This window comes from Tinamus guttatus, unplaced genomic scaffold (genome assembly GCF_059628265.1).
Source record: "Tinamus guttatus ecotype Peru unplaced genomic scaffold, ASM5962826v1 Tinamus_guttatus_pri_ptg000451l, whole genome shotgun sequence".
Lineage (NCBI taxonomy): Eukaryota > Metazoa > Chordata > Aves > Tinamiformes > Tinamidae > Tinamus > Tinamus guttatus.
In genome coordinates, this window is record NW_028288985.1 from 4,008,660 (window position 1) to 4,029,182 (window position 20,523).

The 20,523-nt window shown below is 41.0% G+C and overlaps 1 protein-coding gene across 3 annotated transcripts in view; it reads right to left on the bottom strand.

Annotated features, from left to right (window-relative positions):
- CHL1 (cell adhesion molecule L1 like) overlaps positions 1–20,523 on the bottom strand; it is a 53,716-nt gene that overhangs the window by 14,092 nt on the left and 19,101 nt on the right. For all 3 annotated transcript variants that reach the window (XM_088532070.1, XM_088532071.1, XM_088532069.1), the window contains 11 exons: positions 18,033–18,217; positions 12,252–12,387; positions 11,704–11,837; positions 10,649–10,760; positions 9,819–9,985; positions 8,068–8,233; positions 6,862–6,986; positions 4,198–4,299; positions 3,788–3,985; positions 2,732–2,802; positions 211–433 (listed from right to left, as the gene is read on the bottom strand). In XM_088532070.1, coding sequence (XP_088388196.1) covers positions 211–433; positions 2,732–2,802; positions 3,788–3,985; positions 4,198–4,299; positions 6,862–6,986; positions 8,068–8,233; positions 9,819–9,985; positions 10,649–10,760; positions 11,704–11,837; positions 12,252–12,387; positions 18,033–18,217 — 1,619 coding nt within the window. The remainder of the gene's footprint in view (positions 1–210; positions 434–2,731; positions 2,803–3,787; positions 3,986–4,197; positions 4,300–6,861; positions 6,987–8,067; positions 8,234–9,818; positions 9,986–10,648; positions 10,761–11,703; positions 11,838–12,251; positions 12,388–18,032; positions 18,218–20,523) is intronic.

The following is a 20,523-nucleotide window of genomic DNA, read 5'->3' on the forward strand; positions in this document are numbered from 1 at the left end:
GCCTTTCCAAAAATCAAACTTCAGCTATGTGCAATTCATAATATCTTCTATCAGAAGCTTCTGCTTCTCTTCAGATGGCGACATGCTGAACAGTGACATTGCAGCGTTTCTAGCTGCAGGTTGTCTAATCAATCACTTGATGCCTGATTATTTTGCATTGCAGGAATCAGTTATACAGTGTATTTTTACATGAAGGTTTTCATTACTTACTGTCCTCTCCTGAATATCCAGTGGTAACATTTGGCTCGGGACCAGATCCTAAATTATTCACTGCTTGCACTTTGATCTCGTAAGGCACGAAGGTGGGAGTGTTTCGCAGGGTCAGCGAATGCTTTCTCACCATTTCCTCATTCCAATCAGCCTCGACTCCCTGCTGCCGCCAGCTGACTTTGTACTCCAGCCCCGGCCCATTCCGCTCCGCAGGTTTCAACGGCTACGGGAGAAGTTAAAAGAGATCCTGAGCTGCCTTTGTTGCAGTAATCATGAAACAGCTGCTTAGGGGGTGAATAATTTTGAAGACTGCGTTACAATATTCAGAGAGAAATGGGAAAAAAAAGAAAGCTTTAACTTTTCAAGGCCATGTTAACTTTAAGACTGTTGGAAGAAATATGTCATCGCTTAAAAGCAACAGTAGGTGAAAGAGCAACAGTTGGACTAAACCCAGGTTAACTATTTGCACACCTATTTCTACATATTAGAAACACTGATCTGTTTTGCCGCAAGTTTCCTTTCTTTTATTGCAACATAAGGCTGCATGCCTTTTAGTACAATTAAAATGTGTATTTATCTTAGAATTTTATGTAGCACAGCAAGTTGGGTCATTAAAATTTACATTCCCCTGAGGAGTTCTAAATATGCACCGAATTCTTGAAACTAGGCCTGGACATTTAATGTGCAACTGCTGTGCTGTTTTTCACTGATCAGCTGAAAAATTCATCACACCATGGTTGCCATCTAATTAACATTAATTTATAAAATATTAGAAGTCATACAGCAGTGGCTTGTCATGAGACATGCTCCAGTTGAGTGTCTCTGAAAATTTACTTCTTTTTAAAATATTGTTAATTGGTCACCTGTGCTGCCAAAAATGATGAATTTTTTCAGACTCCTCAAACAGCTGTGGATTTTCAAGCCCCACATTCTACTTTCAATAACATTTAAATGATTAATATAGCAGCAGTTCGTGGCCTCTTCCCTACCCTCCTGCTCAGGACCTTTGGGAAGGCTGCAGGCAGGAGCAGGGAGTGCATGCACCTTTCTAACAGGCACCACTAGGAAAAAACACCTGTACAGCAAAGATCCCAGTAAACAGGATTCTCAAGTCAAATCAAAGAAGAAAATAAAACCTCTGATTGGAAAATAACTTCCTGTTTAGAGCTACATCTCATCATTGCTTGACTCTTATTTGATCTCCCTTAATGCTGCAAATCCTTGGCTGAAAAGCTAGTCACTAATGCTCATCTGGTCTCCTAATCCAAAGTAGGCAGATTAACACCATTTTGCAGCCTTTGTCTGCCAGAAACGGGATTTTTAGTATGTTCAGGGCCTAGCATTTCTTCTGAAAAGCATACAGGGAACAACATAAATAAATAAATATCCTGTTTATGACAACACTTAAATGTTTCATGTATACATAACAAAGCTTGTCCGTTCTCTCTCTCTACTTTCACTTCTTCTGTGTCTGCACTGGAGCATCGTGGTCGCGATGGCTGCGCGTTCTCTGCTCGATGAAGCATCCAGCCCACTGCTGCCTGCAGCTACGTCTCCCACCCAAGCTGCTCACCACCACTCTGCATTTCCTTGTAGATGCAGGATACTTTTTCCTGGCCCTGAACTATGCTGTACAACAAAATTTCACTTTAAATTCCAAGTCAACAGATCTAGAGGTCTATCTCCTTTTGTTGCAATTGTAATCTAAATATGAATTTATACTGTGGAAATGTTTATGGTCCTTTCCCAGTAGCACCAGATTGAGAAGTAAATCTGAAGTAAATTTTGTTTAATTCCAGACACAAAAAATATGTTTCCTTCCACAGTTGCTGAAACTTGTGTTGAAAGAAGGAATATGCATCTCCGTAAAATGTTGGCACATAAGCTGTAAATTTAAAAGCGAGGAATATGATGGCTGGAAACCATCCTCAACACTTTTACACAGTTCCTTTAACACCCATGCTTAGGTGCTAAACTCTTTCAGTTAATGGTGATAAAATTCAAGCTCAAGTTCACTTGGCCAAGTGATTTGAGTCCTTTTTAAATGTACAATCTTGAAGGGCAAAGTCTACATATAAAGTAGTCTCTCCCTGTGGGAGGACCTCTGTTCCTGCAGGGCAAGGTGAGACCAAAACTATTTTAAGCTCTTTCTTAAATACAGGTCGCACAGTGAAAGAGAATTTTCATTGTGCTTTGTGGGTCTTCTATTTTTCTTTATAACCTGCAAAGATTAGGTATAAAAAATTGACTTTTGAAATAAAAATGAAACTAGGGGAAGAAATCCAAAAGTTGGTAGCAACTTTACCTATGGCTTCAGTGGAATCAAGGACTGTATTATGGAATTTGCTAATGTTTCCTAAAAAACAGAGTGGGGGGAGATAAAGACAAGGTATACATTATTTCTTTAACAATTAACTATCTTAAAACAACACTTGATAAATTCCACGATGCTTTAGGAACTGTTCTTGGAAGACACAACCTATTTTCCATATTGTATCATTGACATAAACTTTAGAATTACCTCCCACTTCATCACCATTTCATTTGGTTCAGAAGCTTCAACACGGATGTTTTCTGGGTTCTTGTCTGGAGCTAGAACCACAAAGGTAACAAAGTTAATGCACCTTGCTTTTAATTGCATGTATTATTTAAATATAAAAGCTTTTCTTATTCTGTCATTACTGAAATACACCGAAACAAGAGGCATTCATGAAATTAATTACTTGGATCAACAAAACTGTTGCAAACAAAACACATCATTTACGCTGTTTAGATTCCTAAGCGCCCTTGATGGCTGGAGTCACTAGCTAACATGACACTGTGACTTTTGGATTTCAAAGGACCAGATGTAGGGGGATTATTATGAAGAGATGTTATTCCCTTTGGGGATGGTAAACAGAAGGTGTATCATTACTGGGACGCATACAGCTGAAAAAAGGCCTAAAATTGAAGCAAAGAGGAAAAACAAAAACAAAAACAAAAAAAGAAACAAAGAAAGAAAGAAAGAAAAATGCTGGGAACGCAAATGCAGTCCTGAACAGTTGGCCTCTAAAATGACTTTCAGGGATAAAACATTTTTTGCGAGAAATGCATTGTGAATGGAAATTCTTGACAAGCTCAGCACTGCTGAAAAGCTCCCCATACATCCTGCAGATCCTCTCCAGCAACAGCTTGTCCACAAGTGCTGGCAGAGAGCCTCTACACCCCGAGATCAGCAGAGTTCTGGACGGCCTCGTGCTATAGGCACCCTCCTAAACAGCGCCCTGCTCACCACGGTGACATCCATTGCTCTCCTGGCAGTGCTGGGAGGAGGATGTAGAAGGCTGCAGGTGTGAATCTGCTCCTTGCAGAAGTAACTGCCTGAGGCTACTTCTACATGCAGAATGCTTGGACTTTGCTGGAAGACATTTATGGAGCCCAGCATGTTTTAGCGCACTAAGAATCTAGTCTGTCGCTACATAACCTGAGCAGAGCAGCAACCCGGAGTTATTCAAACCCCTCAGGAACAGAGTAAGGCAACGTTATTTGACATAAACACGAAAAAATAATATTTGGAAAACTAGATGGCAGTGTTTACCAGCCGGAGGTGTTGCATAGCGCAGCGACGGTTTACTAGCCTGGCTTCTTCCCACAGCATTCACAGACATGACACGAAACTGGTAATCCATATATGGGGCGAGGGACAAAACGGTTGTGGTTTCATTCCCTGTGGTTCTGGATAGCTCCTGCCACTTCCCCGGCTCCCATCGGCTCTCCTCAAACTCTATAATAGACCCTGATATAGAGAGAAAAATAAGTAAATAAATAAAGAGGCAGAGCCTGTACAAGCCTCATATAAATAGCAAGGATGGAAACAAGCATACCAAAAATTAACTGACACAGTAAAACTGATTAAGTACGGCTATGAGCACTGTGTGTTTATTCTAACAGCCATGACATAAATTAATGCTAAACAACAGAAATTGATGCCACCAAAACCCTTCATACCATTAATAGGACTGTTATGACTGGCCCCAGCTTTCCATGAGAGTCGAACACTTCGGTTTTGATGTTCAGAAAGTTGAAGATCTTCTGGTGGGTCAGGGACATCTGGGGCAGAAGGAAGAACTGTCAAGAGCATGGCAAACTACTGCTATTTATCTTGGCATTTTCCAAAGGACTGGCAATGGAAGAGGAAGCTCCACTGAAGACAGTGGTAAAACATCTTGTGATTTAAAAGTGGAAAAAATCAAGAAAACAGGAATTGCTCCTTTAATACAGAAATACAATGTATTTTCTGGTCTTGTTTTCTCCCTTAATAAATACAATATCCCTCCTTGAGTGCCTTTCCCTATACTCTTATTACAGTGCTTGGAACAAACCATTTCTCTTTTCAAATCAATACTAAGATCTATTTAATCATTAATAAATATTGACACAGCTCTTAACAGAAGTCTGTATTTGCATCACGCGGATTTACCCCTGTGCAACTGCAGTGGCAGAAGATGACACCCCTCCTACAGTCCCTGCGCCGAGCAGGCGTGTGAGCGAAAGGGTGACAGCCACTACCCCAGCCACGGCCATCCAGAGAAGAGGGAGACAGGAAAACTCACTACCTGCCAGCGCAATAAGGCTGTCCCGAGCCTGCAGCACAGGCAGTGCGCAGAGAGCAAGGGCTGTACCTGAACTGCACCGCGGCTGTGCGCCCAATTCCCCCGGCAGCTCCGCGCTTCCCTGGGGCTGGCCCCAACGCAGCGCGCGGCCGGGGCCATCGGCCCCAGTGGGACCAGGCTGTCCCCGCACGGTGTCCCCACACGGTGTCCCCGCACGGTGCTGGGTGATGGCCTGGCCAGCTGCACGTCGCTACAAAGTGACCTTGTTTCTCCCCAGGGGAGGAGGCAGAGGGACAATCTGTGATGGGGTCAGCATATATTTGCCAAAATGCCCGTACTTGAATGAATGCTTTGGATTTTAGTGGATTCAGACTGACAGATGTTCTCCTCCTCGAGGCTTGCTTTGACAATTTGCAATCTGATTATATTCAATTTGTTTGGTAACTGAAATGCATAAGGCCTGCTGTAAAAGAAAAAAACTCAGCGCAGGGAACTGGTGGCAACTGCCCATCATTTAGAAGCCACACATACTCTCTTCCTTAAATATACAGAACTGAAAAGAAGCCTACATGCACCAGGAAAATATTCTGTATAACTAGAGCAGGAAATACTTCCTGAAGAGGGGGTGGGCTTTCGAAGACTGAATAATGTACAGAGCAAGGAATGAGGCTGCACAACTTCTGGTAGTTCTTTGACCTCCTCCTGCCCCAATCTCCCATCTTCATTCTTGGCTGACAGTGTCATTTCCTATAGGAAAACCAGTGCTCTCAATCCACATGACTATGTCTGTCATTGCGGAAGAAATTGGTAGGGATTGCACAGGATTTTTGTAAAACAAACGAAAACCTTCTTGTACACTGCAGCATTTTTCAAAGATTTTTTTCTTTGTGTTTCTTCCCCCTGCTTCTATTGTATTTGGAAAAAAAAAATCAGGAAAATACAATTCAACTTCCAGGCATTTTGCTGTTCTATTCTTGGAGCATATGTGCTGTTAATATTTCATATATTTATTTTAAAGACAGTAGAAATGTATCTTAAAGATGTCCAACTTCAGTCTGTTTATTAATCACAAATGGCAAAAAAATCTTAGAACTATTTACTTCTTTGTGCTCAATTGCTCACATTCTGATGTCTCCATCTGTATGATATTTGTCTCCTTAGCCAATCTACCAAGTCTTTCATTGCAAATGAAGCCTGTTTTTTTCATTTGGAAAATAGCAGATATTGTCAATTCACCAAGAACATCCTTATTTACTATAAACAAGTAAAGGGAGCAAGAAGACTATTTTTTGCTTACTGTAAATCATGGTTTAAATGGTAATAAAGTGCTTCATGAAATTTTCATAAGTAATGTAACAAAAAGTCTACAAACACTTTGAATTATACAGCAGTAAAGAATACATCACCGTAAATAATGTGCATAGCATCTTCTTAATCTACTGTTTACTGAAAAACAGCATTTATCTAAAGTGTGAAACTATCTTGCAGGTTAGGTTGTCTTAGCTCTATTGCAATCACTGCCAGGAGTAAGAGTGCAAAATTAAATGAAATTAAACTGTGTGCAAAACAGCATTTGAGCTCCTGGCTGATGCTTTTGGGAAGCTGATTTTGCAAAGGCCGGCACCTCACTACTCAAGTTGCTCCCCTTACTTTCAAGCAGAGAGAAGGGAGGTCACACAGGGTCAGGCTTCCCTGCCATGGGAAGCCAGGGGCCTCCCTGCTCCACTGTGAACCTTGGGTGTGACGTTGGCCAAGATTTTAGGATTGGACTCACAGAGATAACTAATCCTTTTAGACTACCTTTTTTAGGTAGTCTAACTGAGAAAAACAACTGCCTAATTTTAGATATAAGCAAGACATAATTAAATACAAATCAAATGTTTGCTTTAGCATCCCCATTTCAGGAGATATCAAGATAGTAAAACCACAACTGAGGTTAGTAGGAGTGAAAGGAACTGGGTTCCTGAGGTAAGAACTGAGCAGGACATGGGCAAAGGTGCTGTAGTTACATTCTGTACTGCCCTGAGCCCTTTGCAACCTAGGAAAAAGAAATTCTTACCAAGAACGATTAATTGTGAATCAGCTGTGACACTGTCTAGAGAAGTTCTCGCCACACACGTGTAAACACCTTGATCCTCCAATGTCACACTTGATATGAACAACGTATCCATGTCCATAATTATCCTTCAGGAAAAGAAAGAAACAATATATACAAACAAGGATAAAGAAAAAAAAAAGAAGATAAGTAAATGACAGATAGACGCTGTTTTTCTCTGAAATTCTGTTCATAAAAAACCCTTGATAATAAAACTTCCAACAACATAATTGTATGTTAGGCCTATTATTTTAAAATGCAATTATAGTTATACTATACATTGTGCTGTAGGCTATTATTTGTATTTCATAACAATTTAGAGACTGTGGCTGGAAGTTGGCACGTCTCCGTTGATTTGAAAGGAACCACATTGATATGCATCAGCTGAGTGTGTGGAACACAGCATTTTGGCACACTGTTAATGAGGCAAACACACAGGCTTTATGTCCAAATTTTTAGGAGGGTTTGAGTAAAACTGAGCATTCCCAATGCACTTGTGCAATAACTGGTGGCCTGGGGAAACCGGCCCTCATTAATCCCCACGCTGGCAGTCCCAATGGATCTGCTGTGGTGAACATCACTGAGGCATTTCCCTGAGGCAGCTCCCTGCCGGAGGGGGCTGGATGGGCCCACCTCCCACGCACGGCAACAACGGGAACTGGATGGCTCCTGAGACTAACTAATAAAGACACCTGGATGTCCCCCACTGTCCCTCCAGAGCCCTTGGGAGGGAAGAAAGGCCCAGCTCAGTCCCGCTGGAGTCAATAGGTAAACACAAGCAGAATAAAATTTTGCACTACTTTAAGTAAAAAACCTCAGTCACCTGAATTCCATTTACTTTAACATTACCAGGACAGGCTTTGGCCAAACAGGTGTCACAGGAAAGTTCCAGTTTTGTTAAAGTATGAAACAAAACCCCATCAGACTACACTAGTAGGGTAGAGAGAGAGTAAATAAAAATAAACCTTCTTGACAGTCATAGCTCAAAGTCTTACAGATGCATATATATGTATATAAAATGCAGATCTATTCACATATTGCCAAAATAATTTTTGCAGGCATAAATTTGCATTTCAAGTTATTAAGTTTCCTATTTAATGAAACTCCTGTTCCAGTACTATACATTATTTCAGTTGAGATCAAGAAAACTCCTGTTGCTTTCCTGCTCACCTGCCATCTTCCGTGCTGCTGACTGGCAGCTCATCTCCATCTTTTCTCCAAGATAATTTAAAACTGTGTTTCAAGTGTGAATCATATTCAGATTGACATTTCAATAAAATGGAATGTGATTTTAACACTCGAGGGTTCTTCGGAGTAACAACAAGTTTTGTAGCATCTGGTTGATCACAGAAAAAACACTTTGATTATCAAGAGAGACTATTACATCAAATCTTCACCAAGCACTCCATATATAAAAATCAGCCTTAGGAGCAATGATGATATCTCTCTTCCCTCTGTGCCCCCAAATATTTCAAGTGAAGGAGGTATATTTTAGAAATGGAAATTTGCCAAGATTTTATTTTCTGTTTCAAAAAGCATACCAAGGGGCTCCAGAACAATACATCAGGACATTAAGAAAAAAAAAATCCAAGTCAAGAGACTGTTACTAAATGGATAACAGAAGAGCTCAAATATGAGCTTTATACTCAAATGCCATTTGAATCACTTTGGCAGTGATCCAAGAAAAATTACAAGCTCATTAAAGTCAAGTGAGAAAAAATTATTGCAATCAAGTTTGTTCTTTTAATTGATTCAATCTGAATGTAAAAACAGGTGAACTAAGAAGAAAGCACTTGGCTACATTTATTTTTGCATTGAAATGTTTCTCAGTGATAATTTCATTGTATTTTCAAGTTTATCATCACGGTATAATTTTCAAAGCAAAGGGACCGAATGGAAAAAGAACACACAAAAAAAATCCTTTTTTCTTGAGTTTGTCATGGCAAACCTGCATCTGAGAATCTTTCTGATCTCTATCCCAGCTGAGTAATGAAGTTTTTCTGTTGGCCAGCCCTAGTAAATAAATTTGTGTGCTACTCACTATCTTACAGAAAAAACCTGTCTGTCCAAGCAATCAAATAAATGACTTAAAACAGAACTAGAGCACAAGATATGCATTTGAAATTTGAAAGTAACATGATTTCAATTTTTTGCTATCTCTATCTAAAGTACTAGAGTTCTAACATACGTTAGGCTACTATAATGCTAGCAGGATGCCAACAGAGTCCCTCAACACCTCAAAATGACAGACAAAAAGCTAGGCTGCCCCGACTTATTTTGCAAGGTGAGATTAATTCCTTCCTGCTGTCAACCTGACAGACAGTCAGAGACCCACAGCAAGGTCCTCAAATAAGCAGTGTCCCTCAACTCGTACTGCTGCAAGTTGTTTGTTCACTGCACACTTTTATATTATTTATATTTTCAGGACAATAAGGTGGAATTAAGAGTTCAGGAATGAAGAGGGCCACAGCGCTGGGAAATGCAACCGGGGATCCTGTGTGGTTCACTGAGGACTGAACCCCAAACACCCACAAACAAGGGGAGGGCAGGAGGTCCCCATAAGCCACCCATGAGCCTGCTCTGGCCAGTAGCAAGGCTGACAACACAAAGGAAGGAAAATCCTTTCAAGATAAAGGAACAGATCTGGGAAGTAAACTGAAAAACTTGGGAGATTATGCAGCTCCTGAAATATCAAAAACACTGTAAATATCACACATTAACAAAAAGGAAAAACTTGAGATGACAGCAACTGCTACATATACACGAGGCCTAAGGCAATGAGGGGTCTCGGCCTCTAGATTGTTCAGAGCTCCACAGAATATTTCAGAATCTTGTATTGTTTCCTATTTATTTATTAAAAATGTATAACTATAAACCTTAACATACATCAAAGGTCTTTCCATTCATAAATGAGACGCTACCTCTTATATCCAGATTAGCAGTGATCGCTCGTTTTCCAACCGAGTTTGCGGCCCAGCAGGCATATGATCCTGAGTCTTCCTTCCTTGTGTCTTTGATCTCCAGGGTTCCATTTTTGTTCAATTCATAGCGTAATGCTGTGAGTGGCTCTATGCTCTCATCCTTAGTCCTAAAAGGAACATAATAGTTATGGGAAATTTTTAGGGTTTAAGAACTGTTATCTCACGGTTAGCAGTTACTGCTTAAGACACTGATCCTAGTTCTGCCATTGAATAACTGAGTCAATATTAGCACGTCACTATCTGCACAGGGAAGCAAACTATCAAGGGACATAAACATCCAGCAAACTGAAAACATGCTGACAATCTCGAGCAAGGTCTTTAAATTAGGCTGGCAGAATTGCTAATCTATAGCTGTCATTGGCAATTTTATTGTACCTGTCAAGTGAACTGGCAATTCCATGATTTCTAAGTGTATGGAATCATGCGTTCTGTAAGTCACTGAGTTTCCTCCTCAGTAAAATGTCCAGACTTTAAAAGTTGCTAACTTCAAGCCTGATAAAGCTGCTGGTATATACTGTATGTCTTGGTTTAATGAATAACCCTGCATCCACCTCAAGCAGATTCTGAACACTTTGATTGATCTTTTTTTTATAAAGAAGTACTTCAAGGTTGTTGAATGATGATGCATTGGAACACAGAATGCTTATATAGTATATGATTTCCTCATAAACTGCTAAATTTAACTGCATGGACATAATAACTAGCATATATTACAATGTTAGGGAAGCCAGATTAACTGGTTTCACGTAAAAAAGGTCTCTATAGCTCACCATCTAATATCTGCTGCAGGTGAAGCAAAGATTTCGCAGTGTAGGAAGGCGCTGTAACCAACAACTGTGGCATAGTTTTCCCCATCTGAGGTTAGTATTAAGGGAGCAATATCTGCAAGAAAAAAAAATGAAAAATGAGTTGTACTACAGTTCAGAACTAGAAAAAGAAAAACTGTCAAAAAGTGTTTCCATTTGCATTCATGTTGAAATGAAGCTGAACACCGCAGTAGTTGGCTGCCCTCTACAGACACAAGGACAGGTTATATAGTTGTGTAGCTCTGGGTTTCACACTGCACCATCCCTTTTTGCCAGCATAGAGAGGTCAAAGACCTGACTACTTAATGGCTTTAGAAAGTGCTCCTCTTCCAAGACTCTGAGTTCCCCTAAGTCTTGCAGACAAAGGTAACACTGATTGGTTGCTGGGCATATCAGATCGTGAAACCACAACAAAGGACAAGTGAGCATCACAACTGAAAATCATAGAATCATAAAGCTTGGAAGGGACCTTTAGAGATGATCTAGTCCAACCCCCCTGCACACGCAGGGTCACCTAGAGCACGTGGCACAGGACTGCGTCCAAGCGGGTTTGGAAGATCTCCAGAGAAGGAGATTCCACAACCTCTCCTGGCAACCTGTTCCAGTGCTCTGTCACCCTCACTGTCAAGAAATTTTTCTTTAAGTTTCTGAGGAACTTTTGCTGCTTCAGTTTGTATCTGTTTCCTCTTGTCCTATCACTGGCCATCACTGAAAAGATTAAAATAAAGATTAATAATGATTTCAATAACTCTAAACAGAACTGTAGTCTCAATCCAGTAGTTTTAATACATTGGAAGTCAGAAGGTTTTGAGCCCAAATTGTTAAAATACCGCATCAAAGCTCGTGAGCCCATAAGCATAAGGCGTACATGGCAAAGCCTGTTGCTTTAATTTGGATAATGCACTTCTCAAAATACAGGGCCAATGCAGAACAGTGAAATTGTTATGATCCTAAAGCTATTCTGAAGGACACTAGCAAGATCTTTTCTCACAAGCCATGAAACACGAGAGGACACTTACTTAAAACATTCACATTAGCACTGGCCAGGATAGTGCCGTGCTTGTTGCTGGCCTCACACTGGTACACAGCACTGTCCTGAATTCGCAGGTTGGTAAGGCTGACCTCTCCATCAGAGACTCTCCCTCGGAAGGTCCTAGCTGGAAGGAAGCAAACCATGTGAGGAGATTGCCAACGCTGATCACTAGGAGCTCGCAGTCTTTCTGCACTACATTAATGTCAAGAGCAAAGCACATCCCTTAGCATCAGGCCAGAAACGGCTGGAGAGCAGATTGCAAAGCACTGCCTTCTGCTGCTATCGCCCGCCCAAAGCCCGTGTTTTGCAGCACAAACATTTCAAGAAAGCACAGAGGCTGCACCAGGGAGCACGGCCTTTGCTCCTTGGTCTCACTGCCATCTCTGCTTATCACAAAGCATAGCCCGGAGTCCTCAAGGAACATGAGTGTTATCAGCAAGGTTGACCCATATCTTCAAAATATAAAAGTTCCCTTTCACTGGGGGCAAAACAGGTGCTTCCCACTCAGCCACAGCCTGCATTAGGACTTTGTACTTACTATCAATTGGCATGCCGTTAAGTTTCCACTCTACAGTTGGCTCTGGATTGCCAAAAGCTTCACACAACAACAAGAGATTTGTTCCTACGCTGTAAACACCACCTTCCGGCTCCTTTATCCACTGTGGAGGCTCTGTAAAGAGGAGACATTGCAGAGAGCAGATGTCACAACTAGACAACTCTAGCATTGCTGTTGCTAACGTCTGCCAGGAGGTGGCAAACACTGCTAACATTTGCCTGGCTAATTCCTCTGTGAGGCCATTGTTTGGCTATATTACATTTACTGTGAACCAGCTTTATCAAAAGGTAAAATCAGCAGTAGCACACACCACTTTCTATCCTTCAGACTTGGAGAAATTTAAGTGTCAGGGAGAAGATGTAGCAAGTGTTATCCATGTGTTTATCCACGTGGAAAACAAATGCAAAGCTGGCTGATTGGAAATCAGAGGCTGGGTAAGAAGGCAAAGCAGAACAGGTCAGTATTTTCACAAGGACCCTCAAACATAACATTGTTATCTCTGAAATGAAGTGTGACTATTTCAGTAAGTCAGGCAACATGCAAATATTTATTCAGCTCATTTCCTCCTCGCTAGATATCAGTAACCAGCCTCCACTGTCTCCAGCAGGAGCTGCAAACACAGCTCCTGGGGCAGACTGCAATGATGCAGGGGGGATGCAGCACCTCCATTTGCTTCTCTGTGCACGCTGGGAAAACGTACTGTACTTTTCAACATCCTGGTTTTCCATTGCCAGTCTGCTGGTCTGTAACAAGTTGAGGTGTGATGAGGCTGTTAGGCCACTGGGCATAGAAGCAGCAGTATTCCAAGGAGCAGTCGCTATAACTATGCACAGGCTGGTGGCAGAGGTGCAGCGCTGGTTCCTGCACTTGGCCCTGCTTTGGGGACACACTGTCTCGTGAGGGCACCCCTTAGGTACCAAAACTGGCTTGGAAAAAAACACCCATAAGAAAGGAAAGGGAACCAATGGGAGAAAAACCATTACCTGCTAAGAGCCTTCGGGTCTCTACAGACTGAATGTGAGCCCCTGCTGCTCTAGTGTGCAACCTCTGCCCAAAGCAGCCTTGAATTTGTCACTACCTTCGCCTGAGGAAGCAAAGAACTTTCAATTTTAATTCCAGACCTGACACTACCTCTTCTTTCAGCCCTGGGCAGGTTACTAGATCTCTCCAACCCTCTTTCCTTATTTGAAAAAGATGAACTAATGTATGGGAAACATGAGGATTCATTAGTTAATGCTCATAAAACGCTTTGAAGATTAACAGAGCTGTTGCCCAGTAATAAGTCTCCAGATGTTATCAGTGCAATACACTAAAACAAAGAGTTATGGCTTATATTCACACATGTATAGTAAAAAAAATACTACTAATGTGGATATGGGACAGACAGGAGCTTTTACGCAACATTCACTGTTCATACAGAGCACCTATGAACTGAAACAGTTAAGACTCAGCTAAACACTAAAAAAAAAATCATAACACTGAAGCTTATCTAAAACTGTGACATCTTTATTTTTCATTCACATTGTACAGATTTTTTTATAATGCCTTCCTCACTGCAGTGCAAAATTGCTTTCCAGGAGTGCGCTATCTGTGCACCACATATGAAATCATATGTGTTTCACCTCCTTGTATTTGGTACAAAAATAAATGTGTATGCAATACAATGTCTTCGTTTTGTAATTTTTTTCTTTCCCTTCTCATGTATGTTATGCTTTCATCAGCAGCAACAGGACAAAGGCATGGAAGTGAAGAGGTGTAAGGAAACCAGGGGATTTTTTTTCTATTACATCTCTAACAAAGACTGTACTTCAGACCACTTTTCTGTGTAGCACTTACACTACGCTACCTGTCAGTGTATCGAGTATAAGAATAACAAAACATGTACCTACATTTTCGCAACTGCAAATACCAGTGATGAGACAGCCAAACAGTTCACCTGCATGAGTAAGAGGGCAAGGCAAATACAGCCAGTGCAGAGATTTATGTTTTAGGGAATACAGTGACAGGACCAAGAACAGGATCTGAAATGGTCATGTAGCCTACTCCTCTGCAACAAAACAGGACTACTGGTCTCAGGCATTTCTGATGGATCCGAACAACTATGCAGATTCCTCAGCCTGTCGCACTTTTTACTGCAGCACTACGCTTTTCTACACAACTGTAACACATTTCTTATATCTTAACAACTTCTCACTAGCTGCAGTTTGAATGTATCTTGCCTTATCCCCAGTGACAAAGGATTTGTGTTACCATCTCCTGTGAAGAAATTTTGGTGCATTTGAAAGCTGTTATGGGTCCCTCAGATTCTTTCTTCCCTAAATCAAACTTTTTTTTTTAAACCACGTTTTTGAGATCTGTTTCAAACTTCGATGAAATACAGTATATTTAATTGGATTCCTTATGCAGTGAGAAGCCTTATTCAGTTCTCTGTGGCATCTCTCTCAGATGTGATACTCTTCTTCATCCTTTCCTGGATCATTTTTGCTCATTTTGTACATATGACATTTCTCAGTCATGCTCTACTGTGGATCCAGTGTATCCTCCAGATCAGTCTGACCAGGTATTTTCCATCCTGCACTTAGGAAGCCAATTAGTCCTGCCTGATGATAATTACTTTGCACTTGTGCTTACTGAAGCCCATTCTTTTTATACCAGACCATTTTCCCAATTGGTCAAGTTAATTTCAAATTCTCCTTGCATCTTCCCAAGGGTTGGCAATCCATCCCACTTTAGAGGTATCAGCTGAAGCTTCAGGTACAGTTTGGGTCTGCACTCCAGCTCAAACAATCACTGAAAGGCAAAGGACTACCATTTTAGCCTGATGGAAAACAACCAGACAAATACCTACCTCACATTAGTTTCAACTATTTTGTTTTTTTCCAGCTTATTAAAAAAAATATTACAGCAAAAGCCCTTGGGTATTATAGGGTTACTATAATTAATCATTATATTGTAATAATTATTTTTATTAAACACTACCTAGGCAGCCTCAGTCAAGACCAAGGTACCATTAGATCAGGCACTGTGATACTGGCAAGACTTTGAGGGTACATATGCATTTTACACATTTGAAGTCAAGTATTTGTGGCTTGGAGTTTTTTTAATATATGTGTATATTTTTTTCTGTGCTGTAATAACAACAAGCTTTATTTTGTGCCTATTCCAATGCTCGAAACTACATCCTTTCTTGCAGGGAGAGATTAAAATGTTAAAGCAGTCAAGCAATTTGCTGGCTGAACATTTTCATATGCTTGGTAATAATTGCCTGAATCTTTGCCCTCAAATTACTGCAGGATTAGTAAGTGGACTGCATGCAAATATCACCCGTTAAGAATGATACAAAGAAGGCTGGGGTTTGGGGTTGAGATGCTCAGATACCAAAAAGAAGAACAGCAAGTGTGACACAGTGTAGAAACGTTAGCAAGGTTCGTATTTACACACCAGCACGAGAACAAGAATGATCAGCAGTTAATAAGAGCAATATTTTTTCTTCCCTGTTTAACTTCCTCATCCCATGTGCGTTCTTTGAGAAAAGCCTGTTAGCTACTTGGATACTCTACATCAGCATAACCTCCCTGAAACCAACTGCAATTAATTCTCACTTCCACCAACCCAAGATCTGCCCTTGAGTATCAACACCTGAGTCACTGTAAGAATGATGAACATGCCCATCTCTGATTAATGCTAGTGATATTTCCTGGTTCGAAATCCTAGAAAAAGATGGCATTTGGGCTCATTTTTACCTCAGTAGGCTATGTGTGAGGTGACTCCTAATATGAAGAGCTCCTGTTAGTGACAGCAGCCAGCATTAGTTAAACACATGGGAAATGGATTTAATAACTATTGGAAAAGCATTCTTTACGCTGCAAGAGCTACGGTGAGTTATTGGGTTTCATCCTTCTTCCCCCCACCCCCAACTTTTTTTAAAAACCAAAAAAACACTTGTTTGCTAATGAGCAGGAATAATGGAATAACAATTTGCCAGAAATCTTTCGTCCCTCTGGAGACTGGGAGGGAGGCGTGGGTCACTATTCTGAACCGCTTAATTAATGTTATTTGCCTGGTATTTTACTTTTTGCAGCTCCTGCAATTCCTTTGAAGGATTCGGTTTTTACAGCCGAGAAAATCATGGCCAGATTGTTAAAATATTCAGCTACAGCAGAGATGTTCCAAACCATCTGGAGTGATTTCGAGGAGTCAGCACTTCCCCCCGTAGCAACCGAAACCTCACCATGCCCTGGTATCCCCCGACCCCCTCTCCTTTACTGACAGGAAGGGAAAGAAAGAATTTTGTAAGGAACAACCTTGTTTCAAGGGAAAAGGGGTTGATTCATCACATAATGGGAAAAAAAAAAAGTTTTTTTTCCCCAGCTACTGAGCAATTTCAAACAGGTAACTGAAAATGAGTTTCTTCCTATCAGGATTTCTTGTGACCAAGGGGAGAGAAAACACAGAGATTAAAACGAAGCAGTTGTCAGACACTGACAGTTTAATACTGTGCGTGTATATATATATATATATATATATATATATATATATATTTAACTCTGCAGAGCAGAGGCTGGAGCATTTTTCATCAGTAAAGGGAAAATATTTTCAGCAAGCTTTTCAGCTTGGCTTCAGGTTTCTCATTTTGCAGCTATTACAGATGACATTGCTGAGGGAGCTGCAGCAGCAGTGACACTTTCTCAGGGTTCACTTGTCTCTGTAAAGACTCCTTTGAGCCCTGTGTTTTGCTTCTGCAAAAGGAACAACTGGAGAGGAGGCAATTGCCCCAGCCTCGCACGAAGTGCTCAGATCTTCAGGGTGCGCAGGGCGAGGAGGGAACGGAGGTGGAAGTCGCTCCTGGCTGGAATTTGCTTGCTTGGCTGTGGTCATGGATGGCTCCATTCTTCTAACAGCAACATAAATAAAGCAACATCCAGGTGGATGCCTGAACACAGCCGGTTCTGCCTTTCATTGGGCCAACACATGCACCGGTACTCAAGGTGTTCAACTACCACAACTACCAGTATAAGCACGTACAGACACACACAATATTGCACAAACGTGTGGTACGGTCAGTGCTACCCTGGGTTGTTTCTGACTGTTGCTGATCTGAGGTTGGTCACCCTCCCAGGCACACACGCAAGGGTGCTATACAGGCAGAATGGGCAGCATGAAGGATGAATCTGGGGACAAATGTGATGTGGAATGACCCAGAATAAGGGCTAGAAAACTACGAGGCAGAGAAAAAGTTTGAATAGCCTGGGAGGAGTGAGGCAAGAACTGAAAGGCAAGGAGAAGCAAAAGCCAATATGAACTACTGAGGAATGACTGACATGTTTGGTGGCAAGTCTGATTAAAAACTGAGCTAAATGCACCTCTGATCTCACCCAGAACAGACAATTTCACATTCTTTAACAGGAAGCAAAGAGTCAGATATTATGACCCGATTTTCAAATTAAAACAAGACATCCATATCTCAGTTTCACTAACGTGCATCTTACCATCAGTATCTATAGTCTACTCATATATTTGTACTTCTGTTCACCATTTTGTAAAATCCCCATGACTGGGAAAAAAATGCATTATTTCTCTTAAAAATACCCATGCACCTTTCTGCAAACTTACCAAAAGCATAGGAAGGTCTGTGGATAACATAAATTGATACAGTTTGATTTAAGCATTATATTAACTGATAATACCATTCTTTTTCACTTCTCACTGAGCACCTCTCTTTGCTCAATATCAAAAGCTTATTAAAATGTACTCAGCACCTTCGACATGAACGTGGAACTCATGTTTCACTCTGCCCACGGAATTGCTTGCTGTGCACTGGTAGGTTCCTTCATCAGCTGCAGACACTTGTTCTATCTTCAGTATCTTTCCATAATTTTCTGTTACTGGTTTGTCCTTGGGCAAACTTCCCGTAACCTTGACCCAGTTTAGATGAGGAGTTGGGCTAGTAGCAAAAAAGGCAAAAATAATTTTAAAAAAGCACTTTTTGAGTTAAATATCATGATATTGTAATGTTTTGCCTTAGCAGAGCATCTTGAGTTCATGTGGATGGGTTGCAAAGTGAAACTTTCAGATTCTTTTAAGCGACCTCCCCTTTTAGAGCACAGAGGCTATACTGTGGCTGCACTACATAGGCTACACTGTTCCTTCATTTGAAGGACCTCTATGAATAAGCACTTCTCAGCCAACAGCAGACCATGACACAAGATTTTTCTTGTAAACATATTGGCCTAAGCTGTATCAGAGGCAGTGGAGCTCTCTTTGTCCTACTACAAAAGGGCACATGAGGACAGACAAGGAGGTAAATACTTTATTAGAGTGACTTCACCCAGTACCCTGCCTGGAAAGGTTTCCAACCATTGGAGATGGCAGGAAATATTACATTTTTAGAAAGCTAACGGCAGTGACACAGAAATTTGGGACAGGCTGCTGTCTGAACATTCCCAGTTGGGCTCCCTGACCCTACCACCATGCACATGCACAGTGTCATAGCTGCTTACTCTTGTGTCCATCTGGTACTGTGGCAAAATGCCTAGGCACAAGTCACTCAAAAGCCAAGAAATTATAGTGTTCCACAAGCAGAAAGCATAACAGTACAAATGTCATATTTCCTGCAAGAGTTATTTTCTTGATACTGTACCAAAGGAAGGCCCTGTATTGCCCTGGTGTTGTATTCAGGCAGTGTCTTTCCCAATCTGTCATTATGCAGAAATGACAAATTGGAAATTTATTCATTTCTTTGTTTTGCTGTTGGCTGTCCCCGATCTTAGTTACCTACAACTTGGCTCAGTCTCCATGGTTTATGGACTTTCATTAGAGTGGAGTGGCAGAGGTATAGGTAAAACTGATCATATTTCTGCTGCAAGTGAGAATTTTAACAAATAAAAATACCTTTTCTAAACATTGCATTTCTGAAGGGTTCCTGAGAAAAATATTTGTGATGTAAGAAATATTATCATCTCATAATCTCTCCTCTCTCTAAAGCTCTTCCTGATAGGAGAGAAATAATTTTTTTGAATGTGACAAGAATGTTACCTTTTTCTTGATGTCCCCTCTCCCCCTCAACTAGGGACCATAATTTTTTGGCTTTTTCTTATAAAACATGATCAGTTTCACATGAAAATTCATCTCTCCATCTCCAAGGTGATCTGAGTATTAAGTACCTCGACAAAGTCATACACTCATACCCATGGACAGGGGGTGGTTGGGTTCAGGAGGTGGCAGCGAGTGGCACTAGTAAGCATGCAAGGGGAGCTGCAACCCACTGCAGATGCTTGGAAGGAAGCCAGTAGAGACAAGTCATCTGCCTTCTCTCACCAAATGGCAACCCACCGCAGCAGCATCAGCTCGCCTGTTCCAAGAGTGAGTGATGCCTTTGCAAGTCCCCATGGAGAAACAAGATGCCCTAAACATGTTTGTTCAGGCAGATAAATATCCTGAATTTAGAATTTTATAGAGGGGATAATTATCCAGCCTTTAGTATGAATTATCTGCCCCAGTCTGCATTTGCAGATCTGCAGCCCAACCAGGCAGATTGAAAACATAATTTAAGTCTCCTTTCAAAAAAAGCTCTATCACAAATAAACCAGAAGGAACTGTGCATCCACTGTACATTTAGTGACTGCAGGGATCTTAACTTCAGCTGTTTTTCTGAAGGCAATTCTTTTGGGGCAGGCTATTGCATCTACAAGTGTACAGTACATAGTGCAGCTTATTTCTGAGTCACACCAGCAAGAACAAGGTCTGAGAGGAGTATTCACAGCTTCTTTGTGAGGACCGCACTTAAAAATCAACATTTATTTAGCCATTCCCTTTCCTTACTTACCTTATTCTGTCCTGTGTTATTTATGATAAAGAACAAAATTGTCCTGGCCTGTCTGTTCACTTCTTATCACACACCATCTCATCTAACCCTTTCCTGTAATAATGACTGCTTTCTCACTGTGAAACTCTGCTAGGGAGAGAGAGCAGTGGTTTCACTCAGCAGGGCATTTCTGATGCTCCTAATGGATTCCTTGTATCAGGTCACCCAAGAATTTCCTTTTGAAAACCTGAGATCATAGGAAAAATGCTCGATAACATCTGTCTATAGAAACAAAACTGAATTGGTCAAATAAACATTACCAGTTAAGCCAATGATAGAAGCAATATTTTGAAATTATTTAATTTTTCAACACCTCAGAAGTAATATCACTCACCGAGGTTACCACAGTAGTTGTTCTAGTATAAGAGAAAACAATCAATACTTAC